The sequence below is a fragment of the Acomys minous genome (assembly GCF_964271855.1).
Source record: "Acomys minous genome assembly, chromosome: 7".
Taxonomy (NCBI): domain Eukaryota; kingdom Metazoa; phylum Chordata; class Mammalia; order Rodentia; family Muridae; genus Acomys; species Acomys minous.
Window position 1 is genome coordinate 72788025 of NC_140488.1, and position 15623 is coordinate 72803647.

Below are 15623 nucleotides of genomic sequence, written 5' to 3' on the forward strand. Positions count from 1 at the left end.
GCAGGTCTGAGACTTTTGGCCCATGAGTCAACCTGAGAAAAAAACAAGACTAGCTTAATAAATGGGTCTTTACTATAAAAAAAATTGAGACCCTTGACATTTCAATTTTACTTTCAACAATATGTGACAGGGAAAAATGTCTAAGGATAACAAAAGACCCTTTAAGTTTTGGCCTTCAAAGCACTAATATACAAAAGGGAAAACTAATCACACATATCCAGAAAAAAGGAAGAAGTGAAAACCTAATGAATATTCCCTAATCTGTGTGTACATGTTGATGTACAAGCATGCATACACCAGTATCATGCATTTGGCTCATTCATACACTGGAACACTAGAAAAGCACAATAAATATTTTAAAAGAATATTTAATGACAATGAAAGAAGTTCAAGAATATCTATACATCTATATCTATAATCTATATTATATTTTATGCATGAAAAAGCAGATATTGAAATATTATATATATTAAATACACACACATATATATAACACATGAAAAACACTGGCACATACAGATGAGTACAATTCCAGAAGGCAAGGGATTGATAGCTGATAGCATTCAATTTCTCCTGTTAAATCATCTGCTTAGTGCTTTTTGCTTTTTCCTGCAGCCTAGCTGGTTTATTTTTTCTGGCAAAGGGGAAAAGGAAGGAAAGCAGGAATGCAGAAAAGGGTAATTAACAGCATTCGATTCCAGTGAAATAACCACAACAGTGAAAATGCCATTTGCAGCTCATGACACTGCATGCGCTAGCGCGCACCCACCCACACACAGACACAGACACACACACAAACACACGCGCGCGGGGGGGGGGGGGAGAGAGAGAGAGAGAGAGAGAGAGAGAGAGAGAGAGAGAGAGAGAGAGAGAGAGAGAGAGCGCGTGCCAGGAGACTGTGCAGGGGACATGTGGATACTCATGGTTTTTTTTTTTTCTTTTTCTTTTTACTAGCTGCACTGGCTGGCTGGCACAAATACAAACTGGTACAATGCTTATGAAAGGGAGCCTTTTGGCATCACACAGGGAAAGTCTTTGAAACGTCTATATGTGGATCCTGCAAGTCCACAGCTAAGGGGAGACCATCCAGGATGCTAGCCTAGATTTGTCTTGACAAGGAGGGACTCACTCATCAGGGCACGCAGTGTTGGTTTTAAACACAGGGAAAGAACTAGGCACCACCTGAATGTCCAACAATGCGGGAATGATTACAGAAATGTTAAGGTCCATGGATACGCAGGAGCACTCTGCAGGCACTGAAGATGACGTTCCATAAGCCTGTTGAATAGCATGGAAAGAAGTTCAATGCGCTGATTTCTGTTTGGTTTTAGTCGCTGAAAAAAGCAGGTTAAGAAACACCACACACATGAACCACTCTACAAGAATGTTAAAAGGGGAGGTGGGTCTGGGGTGAGAGGGGAGAAAGAGGGAGCAGAGAGCCTGGAAAAACAGCACACCAAAGAAGATAAAAGAGGTTCTCTCTGGGTATTAGGATGGTGGGAAGCAATTACACTCTTGGTTCTTTCTCCCACATCAGACTTCCTTCTCCTTCCAGACAGTTCTACCATGAATTGCATCACCTGTGCAGTAAACAAAGAGACAGAAAAAACGCTTTTAAGAATCAGACCAACCACCTGGAGAAGAGGCTGCCTTTAACCTCTCAAATGGCACAGATCAGTGGGATTATTCCCGGGGCGGGGGCGGGGGGGGATCCCTTCCTGTGGTTGAGGAGAAAGGGGTGGGGAGAGTTGAGGACAGGAGAAGGCAGGGGCAGAGATGGGATGGGGAAGCTAGCTGGCGCTTGCTGGGGGTGGGGGTGGGGGGAGGAGGCGGGGAGGGCGGAGGGGAAGAGAGGAGAGGGGAGGGAAGAGAGAGGGAGAGGGGGCAAGGGAGGGAGGGGGAAGAGGAGGTGAAGGAGGGAGGGTGAGAGGGGGAGGGAGGAGAGAGAGAGAGAGAGAAACCTGCACTCCCAATACAATACACTGCTGGTGGGTTGGGGGTGGGGTGAGGGCTGTAAACGGGGTGGGAGCCAAGCTTTGGCTCTACTGGCTGGGTCCTGGGGTGTCTTCATCGAAAGGTGGCCTCGTCATCGGAGTCATCGTCGAAATCCTTGAAGTCTGCGCTGGTGGACTGGCGGGCCCAGGCGCCCCTTTCGGCCTCTCTCTCCTTGTGGGACTTGAACCTCCCCACGAAAATCTTGCGGTAGTTCAGGAACATGCCATTCAGCGCATCTATGGCCCGCTCTGCCGACTCCTGCTTCTGGAAGTGCACGAACCCATAGCCTTTGGGCCCCTTTTCGTCACAGGCCACCTTGCAGGACAGGATGTTGCCAAAGGCAGAGAAGATGTTGTACAGCGCCTTGTTGTCGATGGTCTTGCCCAGGTTCTTGATGAAGACGTTGCCCACGCCGCTCTTGCGGAGCGACGGGTCCCTCTGGGACCACATGATGCGCACCGGCCTGCCATTGATAACGTCAAAGTTCATGGTCTCTAGGGCCCGCTTGGCGTCCACCGGTTGCTGGTAGTTGACATATGCGTAGCCCAGGGAGCGCCGGGTGACCTTGTCCCTGCAAATGCGGATGGACAGGATGGGCCCGGCCGGGCTGAACTTCTCATACAGCATGGACTCGGTCACCTCGGGGTGCAGGTCGCCCACGTACAGCGAGGCCGTGGGAAAGTCTGGGTTCCCATCATCCGAGCCCCCGGCCGCCGCCTCTTCCTCCTCTGCAGCCAGGGCCGCCGCCAGCTCTTCATCCATATCCACCCTCCCGTAGGAAGGCGACGCAGCAGCCTCCGCAGCGGCCCCCGTAGCCTCCGCCAGGCTGGCCTCCTCCAGGCTGGCCTCCGCCAGGCTGGCCTCCGTGGCTGCCACCGCCGCCGCTGCCGCCGCCGCCGCCGCCTCTGCCTTCTCCCCGGCCAGGGCCGCCGCCGCCGCCGCCGCCTCCCCGAGGCTGGCCTCGGCCGCCGCGGCCTCGGCCTCCACCTCAGCCTCCACCTCTGCTTCCGCCTCCGCCACGGAGGCCTCCGCCACCGCCTCCGCCACGGTCGCCGCCGCAGCCTCTGCCGCCGCCGCCGCCGCCGCCGCCGCCGCCGCCGCTGCGGCGACCTCCGCCGCCACTGTCGCCGCGGTCGCCACGGTCACCGCTGCCGCCAGGCCGCTGCCGCGACCTCCCTTCCCGCGAACTGAGGGGGCGGAGAGGCGGCGAGAGCCGGTGGGCGCCGGATGCCGGGCCGGGGGCTCGCGCGGCGGCAGCTGCGGGCGGACAGGCACCCGGTGGTCTGGCGGAGCAGGCGGGACCGAGTCCCCTGGGGTGGCGAGCCGAGCGCGGGCCGCTAGCTCGCAGAGCCCCGCAGTCTCCGCAGCCCGCAGCCTGCTGCCGCTTGGTCGTGGGCTGGCGTGCGGGGCGCGGGCGGGAGGGCGGCGTGTGGTGGGGGGCGGGGGGTGTTGGCGTCTGTGGTCCGGGCAGCTGGGAAGGCTTCTGTCTCTTTGGTTCCCCCTGTGGCTGCTGCGGGGCTGCGGGGCTGCGGGGCTGGCGCGGGCTCTAGGGCGGGCGCGGGCACGGGCGCGGGAGCGAGGGCGGGGTGAAGGTGGGGTGGGGGGAACAGTGCGCTGGGCGCCCACGCGCTGGGGAAGAGGATGCCAGGGACAGGACTGCGCGCTGGACCAAAGGAGTTCTGGTGCCATGTCTGTGGCGGGGGGTGGCTGGCTGGGTGGGTGCTGCTGCTGCTGCTGCTGCTGCAGGGGGCACTTTTCGGCCCCTTCCCCCATAAGGGAAGGTTGCCATGATGCCAGTGACAACCTTGCAAGAGTGGGTGGGGTGGCCTTGAAGCTAGGCTAGCCCTGCCCAAAGAAGCCTAGAAGCAGTGTTCCAAGATGGGGGGGGGGTAGGCGGGGGGTGGTGGTGCGGGTGATGTCTTCCCCCTCTAAAGAGGCGCATGCTCATCTGCACACACACACACACACACACACACACACACACAGCATGTGCATTCTCTCTCTCTCTCTCTCTCTCTCTCTCTCTCTCTCTCTCTCTCTCACACACACACACACACACACACACACACACACACACACACACACACGTCACCACCACCACTGACACCCAGGAAAGCATGAGTCTTCCCAGCTCCCCCACGCAGCCTGCTGAGCCATTTTCTCAGCCTGCTCCCCCTTCCCACCCACCCCCCCCACACACACACTCAGCAACATTTCCAAAAGAGAGAAGAAAAAATGCTTCCTCATTCATAATGCCCTGCCGCAAATACTCTACATAGAGACTGTGCCAGTCCCTGGGGATGCAGAGGTCTGGAAGACAGAGGAGCATGGGCTGCCTTCGAGCTTCTCCCGAGGAGCAGACAACCTGGACTGGAAACTGCACCCCACTCCACCCTCAGCCTCTCCAGGATTCTGCCCCAGCTCCTGGACTACTGTGAACCTGGGGTTCTACACAGCCTCAACTCCCACTGCCACGTGGGAAGTGAAAATCAAGAGCACCTAGTCTCTAGGGCAGCCCCCAATGGTAAGTTAAAGAAAGCCAAGCAGGGGCTGGGCAGGTTGGGCAGGGGCTGAGAAGGGCCTGGTCCAGAGCCAGCTGCTCCTTTACTTTGGGCTATGCCCTTGAGGCTCTGAGGTCCCCGACCTAGAAAAGAAGCCACACATCTCTCTGCCCAGGAGGCAGATGGGAACAGGACCTGGAATCTCTCTTTAGGATGACAGGCAGTGTTCCCTGGTCAGCAGCTAGTGCTCCTCCTGGCCCTGGGGACCAGGAGTGTGGAAAGGGAACAGGTGGATGCTGGTGTGGAGAGAGCAATGGGAGCACAGGGAGCCACATGCTGAGGGGACAGGCCAGCTGACAACCTTCAGAGTAGAGATCAAACCAGGGACTCGCGTCCCAAGTCCTCCAGAAAGGAGGACCAGATGTTCAGAGTTCTGGCAGGAGTCAAGGGCAGCTGTGCTGAAGAGAAAATGCCCAAGTAGGTTGTGAAGGGGAAGTAGTGGTGCTCCATCCTGAGCAAGGAGGGGAGGCATGCAGGCAAAGGGAGCACTCTGTGCCCCAGGATATGACAGCAATGGCACCCCTCAGCCCCTTGGTCACTGGGGCTCACACCACCTGGCCCAGTGTGGATAAAGTCTCCAGGGCTGCAGAGCGGAAGGTGGCTCTCTGTATCAATGAGCTTGCTCACAAGTCAGCATGAGCAAGGAGAGGGGTGGTGCGATCAAAATAGCAGAGAGTTATTTGAACATCAGTGTGTGCGTACAAGTGTGGGTGCCCACACACAAATCTGTGGCAGAACATAAAGAAAACTGTCAGACGGAACTGGCTCCAAAAGAGTCAGAGCAAACTTTCCCTCTGTCTGCACTGCCACTTCTGAAATAGGGGGTCTCGCTTTTACCACGAGCCAGTGGCACAGGATATGGCTAAGGGAAAGACAGTAAAAATAACCGAGCCAGGGTGCCTTTCCTCAAGACTTCTTGACTGCACTACAGTAGCTCAGGCTGCCCCTTCCCACAACAGAATTGCCCCCCACCAAGAAGACTGAATTCTGTCTTTATAAACCTTTTTTTTTTTAAGGAAGTGAAATGTATTGGAAAACATTAAGTAATGGGTTCCATCGAACAGGTGTCATTACACTTTGATGTCCTTCACCGGGACCCTGCCTCCTGCCATGCCCAGGTTATCCCCTTCATTCTCCTGATAACCCCTGCCTTTCCTTTGTCTTCCTTGACTCTGGGTGCCACCTTTTTGAAGATCTCTTCCTCCCCACTCATGACTCTCCTCTTAAGTCAGTCTCTCTCTCTCTCTCTCTCTCTCTCTCTCTCTCTCTCTCACACACACACACACACACACACACACACAGGCAGACAGAAGCACCCATGCATGCACAAAGGCACAGAATTATGCATACATGCACACACATGCACACAACTGAAGTGCACTCACTTTTCTGAAACTGGATCCCCAGTAACATCCCTTTTCCTGCAAATGCCATTATTTCATTCCTCTTTATGGCACCTTTAAATTTCATCGTGTGTGTGTGTATGTGTGTGTGTGTGTGTGTGTGTGTGTGTGTGTGTGTGTGTGTGTGTGTGTTCTCAAGGACCCTCCTTCTGTTAAAATTCCATCAGGTGTGTGCACGCCCTGTTTTCTCATGCGCTCAGCTCCAGCCTAGGAGCCTGGGCTTCTTCTAATTTGTGGCTATTGCGCGTGGAACAGCCATCCCTGTGGAATGCACAAATGTCCTTGTGCTATGAGTGCTTAGCGCCCTTAGGACCGACAGCGGCAAAGCTGGCTCATAGGACAGACCTATTTCAGATCTGTGAGGAGTCGGCAATACTCATTCCCACCATGGTTGCCCAAGTTCACACTCTAGCCAGCAGTGAGCATGTTTTCCCCCTTTTCCCATCCTCATGACCGCTTGTTGTCCTCAGCGTCCTTCAGGGGCTGTTCTACTTGTGTCAGAGGGAATGCAGCAGGTTCCCTGTGTGGTTTACCTATGGCTGGAGAGGTTGAAGCCCCTTCTGGGTATGTATTGGCCCTTCAAACATAGTACCCCATCAGGTCTGGGGATCCACATTACAGAGGCCCCGGAATTTCACATGCCGGCACATGCATGTTCCTGTCATAGCACCCCAGCCCACCTTGCATATATAAGTATCACTGCTTTCTCTAATGGCAGTAGCCGCCTAGGACAGAACAACATGACCCCGCGGGGCGGGAGGCAGGACTCTGCGTCTCTGCCAGAGAAGCTTGTGGAAGGGTACTGGACCTTGCCTTCTGGAAAAGCTCAGCTCTCTGTGCCTAGACAGGGCCTATATGGTCCTCAGAGGCATGGAGCAGGGACCTCGGGCTCGGGGGCATGATGTCATCCCCTAGTGGTCTGGGATGGAATGCTTGCAGACAGAGGGGACAGATGAGCTGTGCCTCACCATTCAGGTGCCTACCCAAGATGGAGGGCAAGAGAGAAGCCAGGACCACTGTGTGGGGCTGGGTGATATGATGACCCGTGGGACCCAGCAGAGGAGCTTCTCTTGGCTGGAGAAGGAGACAAAAGACAGGGGGAAAGACTGAGAGGACAACTCCAGGGCTAGGGCTCAGCCAGACAGATTCCACTGCCCCTGTCTTCGATATGCCCACTGAGTCCACAGACGTCAGGGGCACGGCTGGAGAAATGGGGGCAGAGGGGTAGGGCCAAAGTCTGAAAATCTGTCCTGGCGACAGCCCTCAAGATCTCCCAGTCTCAGGGATGAGACAAGTAAAGTGACTGAGGCAGCAGCTGGACGCTGCCTGCGTCCTTTCTCCGCACCCTCCATGAAGGTCCTGTGTCCACTTTTACAGTTAGTTTGGGGTGAGTTTATCCCACCTCTCATCAAAATTGTTCCAAGTTCTAAGGCCTGTGACAGAGGTAAAGACTGTCCAGTATCCCTGGATGGAGGGGGGGGGGACTTTCAAATGGCAGGGCGTGCTGCTACTGCTGCTGCTGTCCCTCATTTCATGATGCACCCGTGTTCCTGGAGGGGCGTGCTGGATACCCTGTCTTCTCCTAGCCAGGCCGTACTCAGGGAGCTTGTCTTCCCCCGGGAACAAGGCAACACACTTGTCAGGAAACATGAAATCAGAGGCAAAACTCTTCGGGGCGTGAAGGTGATGACTGGTTGCACATTGCCCTACAGTCCAGGAGGCTGGAAAGAAGGACCATGGAGCCCAGTTGAAGGCCTCTCTGTAGACAATGATGAACTGCCAGTCTTGCATGGAAAACACCTCGCAGACAGAGCTGCAATGTCCCCAGTCTCTAGGGCAGAAGTCCCAGGTGCTCGGGGAGGGGGGAACCTCTGGGGTGCCTGCCATCCATGGAGATCAGAAATTGGTGTGACAGGGGGAAGAAGAAAGGGACTAGGGAGGAGGGTGGAGGAGTGGGCAGCTGCCCAGATCAAGGTCTGGCCTTGGTCAGTTTGCTGTGGGCTATCAGGGAGAGCCCTGAGCCTGGCAAGTGGCAGCATCTACATTGACTCACTTCTCTCTCTGATTGCTTGCTGTGTGGCAAGCATTGCTGATGAGAGAAGGGCACAGAGATAAGCAGGGACACAACATGCTAAGCCCCTACCACCTGACCGACATTCACCCAGGAGACTGCAATGTCTTCCTTCAGACTTAAGCAGGAGTCTGCGGGCTAATGCACAGATTCCCAAGGAATTTTACAAAGTAGGAGACAGCATTTACTGCCCAAGCCTCGGAAAGGCCAGGGAGTATATGAATGAGAGACAGTCAACTCACAACGCTGCCCCTCCCCCAGCAGTCTTCTGGGAAGGATAATGGATAAGTAGTATCCACCCAGGGATGATGATGATGATGAAACAGTGTCAGGGAGACACCCTGTGGCCCTCCCACTCCATATGAACCTGGAAACACCGATCTCTCTATAGGCTGACTCTGTGGACACAGGCTACCAAATGTGAGTGGAAGCTCTTAAACTCTACTGCCATCGGGTTCCCTGCATTCCCAGCATACTTTCCTCACTGCTCACTCCTATCCACCAACCCCCCAGCTCTACTCAGTGGCCAGACTCATCTATGAAGGTGAATGATGACATCCGGGGCCGGACCTAAATGGTCAGATTGGCTGCCTGTTTCGCTTTGGTGCAAGGCAAGACTTCTTGGCACGGATGACATATGATGAGCTCTGGCCAAGAGACCCTCTTCTGTCCTCTCTGTGCCCTGGCCAACTGGAGTCCTCTGAGAATCCCTGATACTCCTCTCACCTGTGACCTCTACTCTTCCTGAGGGCCCCCACCTTCTTGCAATTTCTGGATCCTTCCTAAATAGTGGGCACGTGTTTAAATTAGATGGCTACAGCTGTGCTCAGAACCCATGCTCAGACACCTGCCATTCAGGACACTACAACAACAACTGCATAGTCTGTGTTTTTAATGTCGCAGGTATTGTGATCCTTTTCGATGACAAAAATAAGATATAAGTGATGAGAATACTACCTGCCTTGCTGCCTTCTGACTCTTTGCAATTCATTTGCCTGTGCCTCTCTGTTCATAGAGAGGACACTAGGTGTCTTCAGGGTGCATCTAAAGACAGAAGAAGAAAGATCTTGGTCTGTCTAACCATCTGAATTCTCTCCCTCCTCCTGGCCCTCCTCACTCACTTCTTCTCTGTGTCCCCCTGCTCTGTGACCCCCCACCCCCACCCCTCCCACCCCCCCGCCGAAGTTGGGAATCCCTTTGACTCTTTGCTCTTGGTCCTGCCTGAGCAGCCACAGCTCAGGAAAGGGGGATGCCAGTTGACCTCAGGATGGGCAGAAGCTGTACAGAAGCATGTCGTTTTGGCAGCTCTCACGCATGGCCGGCCACCTGCTCCCTTGGAGCATGTAGAAGATGGGCCTTGGAACAAAACTGGCTGGGATGCAGAATCCTAGAGACTCTCATGCAACCACTCTGTGCTTTAGCAGCCACTGGCAGTTGGTAGGTTTGAGACTCTCCTGAAGGATCCTGGCAGTTTCCTTCAGGGTGTTCACTGTGCCCAAAGCTTGCTTTGAATCCAACAGGAAAGAGCGACCAGGACTGGAGCTTGTGTCACAGCTTCCCAGGGTTCTCTGTTCCTTTGCTTACCAGTCCAGCTTTCTAGCATGTGCTTCAAGGGCTCCCTGGCCCTGCCTGCCACAGTCTCAGGCAGTTCCCAGGAGTGGTGAGACAACAGTGTACCTAAGGTGCTGCAAAAGCCAGGGCTGAGGAGCGGGGCTTACCTTGGACACTGCACTGTAAGCTCTCATCTTTTCCTTACCTTTGGAGTCCTGGTGCTGGACAAAAAGATATCTATGAGCATGAAAAGTGGTCACGTATGGCCAATGTTTTCTTTGCCAATGCCTGGCATGCATTCAGCGCCCAGTACAATAGGCTCCTTATTAGTCTCATCTCCCTCTGTCCAGAGGATTGCTTGTTTGTCTGGTTGTGGAAGCCAGTGACTTTTCCTTCTGCTGCCCTTGGAAGCCTGGACTATTCCCTCCAGCCAGGATCAAAGGGTCAGGACAGGGGGCATCTGACCTCCTGCCTTCAGTACTTGGTTAAAGGCCACGTTTCACTCCATGCTACTGCCTGATTGAGTCTCTGGCCTGAACTCCCTAGCTTACACCCTCTGTAGGTCTTCTTCCAAGCAGAGCACCTTTAGGATCCATTGGCTTTTTTTCTGGGGGGTGGGGTGGGGGAGGGTGGGGTCTAAGGGCTTTGCACATTAGCATGGGAATGCCTGGCACTTCATTCCTCCCAGGAGGTGTGAAGCTACCTCCTTGCTCAACAAAACCCTCTCTGGGCTAGGAGTGTTTTCTGTACTCACTTTCAGAATCTTTCTGGCACACATCTGGGCACACTTCACAAAAGCTGCTGCTGTGCTGCTGCAGCGCACTGTACTGGGTGCCTTTTTGATGCGGCCATGGCATCTTGGGGACAGTATTGCCCATGCTTAAGGCTGTGAAGGGGCAGTTCATGGCTTCCTAAAGTGTGGCTACAGCAGGCTGTCCTACAGTTCAGGTTCCAGGTTGCCTAACAGACAGACCCTTGACCCCCCCCCCCCCCCCCAGTGAGAGAAGGTCTCATGCAGTCAGGTCTCCCTACATTTGTCGTGTCCAAAAGGCACACAGGAGGTGAACTCCCTTCGTAGTTTGTATCTTTTCCTTGTCCCGTGATGGTCTTCCGGTTTGAAATCTGCGAGTTTAATTTGCAATCAATGTCTGAGTCACCAAATACACCTCCTGGGTCTGTCTCCTACCTATAGAGGTCCTCAAATGCAGGCAGGCAGGCAGGCAGGCAGGCCAAAGATCACTAAACTACTTGGCTTGTAACAGCCTAGGGCATTGGCGTTCACAACATCTCCACTCTACTTTTGACAAGACTCTGGTGCTGTGCACTTCAACCCCTGGCCTGAGTGCAGAAGTTGGTATGTAGAGAATATTCATCACGAGGCGCTCTCGTTCCACTGCTGCCCATGGAAGGCGCCATGTTCTCCTGCTCTGAGCTAAACCCCTGCTGTCACCACAAAGGCCATAGCTACACAGCTAGTTAATGATTAGCAGTCCCCACAGAGCCCAGCTACTTGAGGTTACACAGAACGCAGGAATCTGTGGCTTTGTCTGGTTTTTCCGAGCTCATACAAATTCCCACTTGGCCCTCTCTGTGCCTCATGCTTATGGATCAACTTCTGAGCTATGGGAGCTCAACTGTTGTGTGCATCCAGCACCATGCCTGCCTGCCTGCCTGCCTGCCTGCCTGCCTGCCCTCCTGCTGCCATGCTCCCCGCTGTGATAGCCATGGCCTAATCCCCTGGAAGTGCAGGCAAGCTCTAGTAAACTCTTCTCTAATCTGCCTTGGTCATGATGTTTCATCACAGCAATAGAAAAGCAACCGAGAATCACCCCCCCACCCCCCCGCCTGCCGCCTTTAGTAGTCTCTGTGTACTTCCCATTTGGAAGCCATTTTTCTCTTTGCCAGCCCTTTGTATAGGTTTGCTTGCAGCTTTGTTTGCTTCCCAGAGCTGTGCACTTCTCATTTAGCCTCAGGATTGTGCCATTTCTAACACTGTTTCTTCTGCTGGTGTTGCAGCCCTCAGTCCCCCCGCCCCGCCTCCTTTCCCCCCCCCCCCCAATTCAGAGACAACAAGCAAGCAGATCCAGTGAGTTCTCGTTTCCCCACAGCTTAATGAGGTTCTTCATGGGTTTTCTTCCCTTGACTTTTTGAGGCCGTATTGAGATGTTTCTGACACAAAACAAAGTGCTCCTACTTCAAGTATGCGATGGGTAGGTTTGACACGTGACCCAGAGACTATTCACCACAGCTGAAAACATGTTCTGGAGCCCTTAGCAACGCTTCCCTCTCCCTCACCCTGACCCTCTCCTCTCTGTCTCTAGGCAAACACAGATATGCTTTCTGGAAATGAGGGCTTCTTTGTATCTTCTGGAGTTGCGCACAAATGGTGATTGTCAATTCCTCGCAGACACACACATACCACAGTATGGACCACGTCTGGCTTCTTTCAATCCTAAGAGTAATTATTTTCAGATTCTCTTCTTTTGTTGCCATGGTCAAGGTTCTGCCTGCACTCGTTGCTGTCCAGTGTTTTCCTGCATAGTTACCCAGTAGCTTCTGTCTGTGCTCAGCTTCTCATGGGGATTTGGAAGTTTCTAAGCTATGGTTATTATAAATGAGGGTTTTATCCACTTCTGTTTACATTGTTTATTTGGGTTGTAGCTGTGTATTCAAATGTTCAGCGATCAGCAAGATAAAATGTGACTTGTAGTATTTGTGGTTTGACACTCTTGATTGAGTCCAGGGTAAGTCAAGATGGGGAGTAAGTAGATAGCATATGATTCTCACTGTTTAATTTACCAAAGTCAGATAAACACATTGTAAGAAAAGAAACCTATAAAGAATATTCTTCTGGAGAAGTCATGTATAAGTTAGTCATAATTCTAGTCAGTCAAATTCCACAGTATAATAGCATCATACACAATAACGAAGTGGAATTTCTTCCTTTAGTGCATATGAAAATCATGGCTGGAGATATAGCTTATTTCTTTTGTAGAAGACACAGATTTATTTCTGTGCGCCCACATGAGATCTGATTGTAACTCCAGTTCCTGTGGATCTAGTGCCCTGGTTTGTCCTCCGCAGTCTCCTGTAATCACACAGTGCACATAAACTCACCAGGTACCACACAGATACACATATATAACAAATAAATAAATCTTTGAAGAAATATCTGAGCTGGGTATGGTGACGCACTCCTGCAATCCTAGCACTCAGAGGTAGAGGCAGGCAGATCTGTGAGTTTGATGCCATCATGGTCTACAAAGCCAGTTTCAGGACAGCCAGGGTTACACAAAGGAACCCTGTCTTGAAAAGAAAAACATATCTGCCAGCAAGATGAAAATATAGTGAACACTTTAAATTTGAGAAAATGATAAGCATTATTTAGGCCCAAGAAAAAGGATAGTAAGCATGTCAAAGTCTACTACATTTAGTTCTTCCTTAAAGTTCTAACATCAAGAAAACATATGTAACCAAAGACTAACTGGAGTCTGTTCTAGGAGAAGGGAGTAATCAACTCCAACCCATTCTATTATATATTTTAAAAACATAATTGTTTTCCTGTAGTAAGGTCAGACATTGTGGAAGCTCAAAGAAAGCTGAACAAAACAAATGCCATAAAATCCACATAATAATTTCATTTTCAAATGGAGAAAAATCAATGAGAGCAGGTAGGATGCCTTAATGGGTAAATACACTTTCCACCTGAGTCTTGTTGGAATCCAGATAAAAGTGGATGGAGAGAATTTACTCCAAAGTTGTTCTCTAACCTCCATATGCACACATGGTTTACATGGTCACATTCATATATCATATACCCTCCCACGCTAATAAAACATAGTTTTGTTTTAGTTTTTTTCTGTGTATGAATGTGTTGTATGTATATCTCTGTACCATGTGTATGCATGGTGCCCTCAAACTTCACAGGAGCCTGTTGGATCCCCTGGACCTGGAGTACAGATGAGTGTGAAACTCCATGTGGATGCTGGGAATTGAACCTAGGCCCTACAGAAGAGCAACCAGTGCTATTAACTGTTGAGTCATCTCTACAGCGCCCAAACACATTATTAACTATATATCATATGTTATATGTTAGCTCCCTAAACTTTTTCACCTCACATAAAACAATTTTAACCTGTCATTTATATGTCCTTATTTTTCCCCCATAATCCTAGTAATTTCTTCCCTGCCTATGTTTCAATGCGTTTGATCTCTCTTTTAAATCGGAGGTCATGCTTTCATCACAAGAATGTTAACTTTTTTGAACTATTTGAGATGATAAATATATTAATTGTATTTGTTGTAACCATTTGACCATATGTTTATACATATGCATGTTCATATATCAAAACCATAATGTGGTACAACTTAAATATTTAAAATAAGAGAAAATAAAAGATAATCTGAAACTTTGAGTTAAATAAAATATTTTACCTTTTTATATTGATTACATCAAGTATTTTGCTACAGTGATTGAAAACTGATATGCTATATATCTGACAAAGAGTTAATAAAATACATTTTCAAACTTATTAACATCATATTGGTGAGACATTATGGGTGTAGCTTCTTGAATTCTTAGGAGACACAATCTCAAAGAAAGCTCCATGATCCACTAGCTTTTATAATCATTCTGCAATGACCCCTGGGCCTTAGGTACAGGAGTTATGTTGTAGCTGTATCAGTTGAGACTAAGCTCCACTACTCTGCATTTTGATTGGTTGTGGTTTTCTGTAAAAATCTCTGCCTGTTGGAAAAAGAAGTCTCCCTGATGAGGAGTGAGGACTGCACGCCTATAAAGTCTCACTAACATGACTGACTAAACAGGAGCTAAACAAGGACAACAGTAGGCATGCTAAATGGACAGGGAAAGCCCATGATGCCTCAGACTTAGGCAAAGAATTTCAGACAACTAAGGAATGATGAGAGGGAAATAAATAGTCTTCCCTAGGGAAAGCACACCAATTGGTTATCTAATACCAAGTGGTCCAGACTGAAACACACAAGTAACATCACACACAGACTGAGAAACCATTAATGAAAAAAGAGGACAGGAATTTGAAAGAAAGCAGGGAGGATTATATTGGGAAGGTTTGAAAGGATGAAAGGCATCAGAGTTTGTGTGAAAGTCAGATCTCCTCCACTTAACGGTGGAGAATGTCCTGTCCATCGGCTAGTCTGGGTAGGGGTTCGAAGTTTACTGCCTTTATTTTCCTTGGCTGGTGCCATAGTTTGAGGAGGACCCCAGGGCCCAGACCGGCCTGTAGTTTTCCAGGACCTTCTGGATCCTTCTATTTCCTCATTCTCCCAGGCTTCTCACACCTAAAGTCTCAAGATGGGGGCGCCTAGTGGCACTCAGAGGAAGGGCAATAGGTCACCAAGAAGAGACTTGATACCCTATAAGCATATACAGGGGGAGGGGGTCCCCCTCAGTCACAGACATAGGGGAGGGGAGTAGGGGGAGAAGCGGGAGGGAGGGAGGAATGGGAGGATACAAGGGATGGGCTAACAACTGAGATATAATATGAATAAATTAATAAAAAATAAAATAAAAATGTTTTGGGCTGGAGAGATGGCTCAGAGGTTAAAAAAAAAGAAAGGATGAAAGGAAAGAAGAAATGATATAAGTCCATTATTAGCTCAAAAAAGAAAATATTTTTTAAATTAAAAAACCTTAATCATAGAAGATAAATACCAAAATGAAACACCAATGACCAACATGTATATTTTTAAATGCATAAGAAGTATCACTATTTGAGAAATGCAAATCCAAGTCACAATGTGTCATTTCATTCCACTGTAAATAACTATTATAAAAACCATAACAGATAAGCAAGTGCTACAGAGAAAAAGAACATTTGTACAGTTGGTGAGAATATAAATTATAGAACTATTGGAGAAAATAGGAAATTCCTTAAAATTTTGAAAATAGAGTTAACATGTGATATGGCAAACAATTCATCTACTAGGTATGTATCCAAAGAAAATGAAATTAGACTGTCAATAATTTATACTCTCATATTACATTTATAATACACTATA

The 15623-nt window shown here is 50.1% G+C and overlaps 2 protein-coding genes across 2 annotated transcripts in view; one reads left to right on the top strand and one right to left on the bottom strand.

The window, feature by feature from the left end:
- Positions 1–352: 352 nt before the first annotated feature.
- PABPC1L2B (poly(A) binding protein cytoplasmic 1 like 2B) lies at positions 353–3467 on the bottom strand. Its single transcript, XM_084789979.1, has one exon. It carries the CDS (start codon positions 2755–2757, stop codon positions 2068–2070), a length of 690 nt encoding a protein of 229 aa, XP_084646105.1. The 5' UTR covers positions 2758–3467; the 3' UTR covers positions 353–2067.
- Positions 3468–4246: 779 nt separating this feature from the next.
- LOC311602456 (doublesex- and mab-3-related transcription factor C1) overlaps positions 4247–15623 on the top strand; it is a 72192-nt gene continuing 60815 nt past the window's right edge. The window contains exon 1 of the mRNA XM_084790566.1: positions 4247–4519. The gene's annotated coding sequence lies outside the window, so the exon portion shown is untranslated. The remainder of the gene's footprint in view (positions 4520–15623) is intronic.

Bases quoted from the DNA above. Each gene is read 5' to 3' on its own strand.
- PABPC1L2B (XM_084789979.1), bottom strand. From the start codon at position 2,757: ATGGATGAAGAGCTGGCGGCGGCCCTGGCTGCAGAGGAGGAAGAGGCG.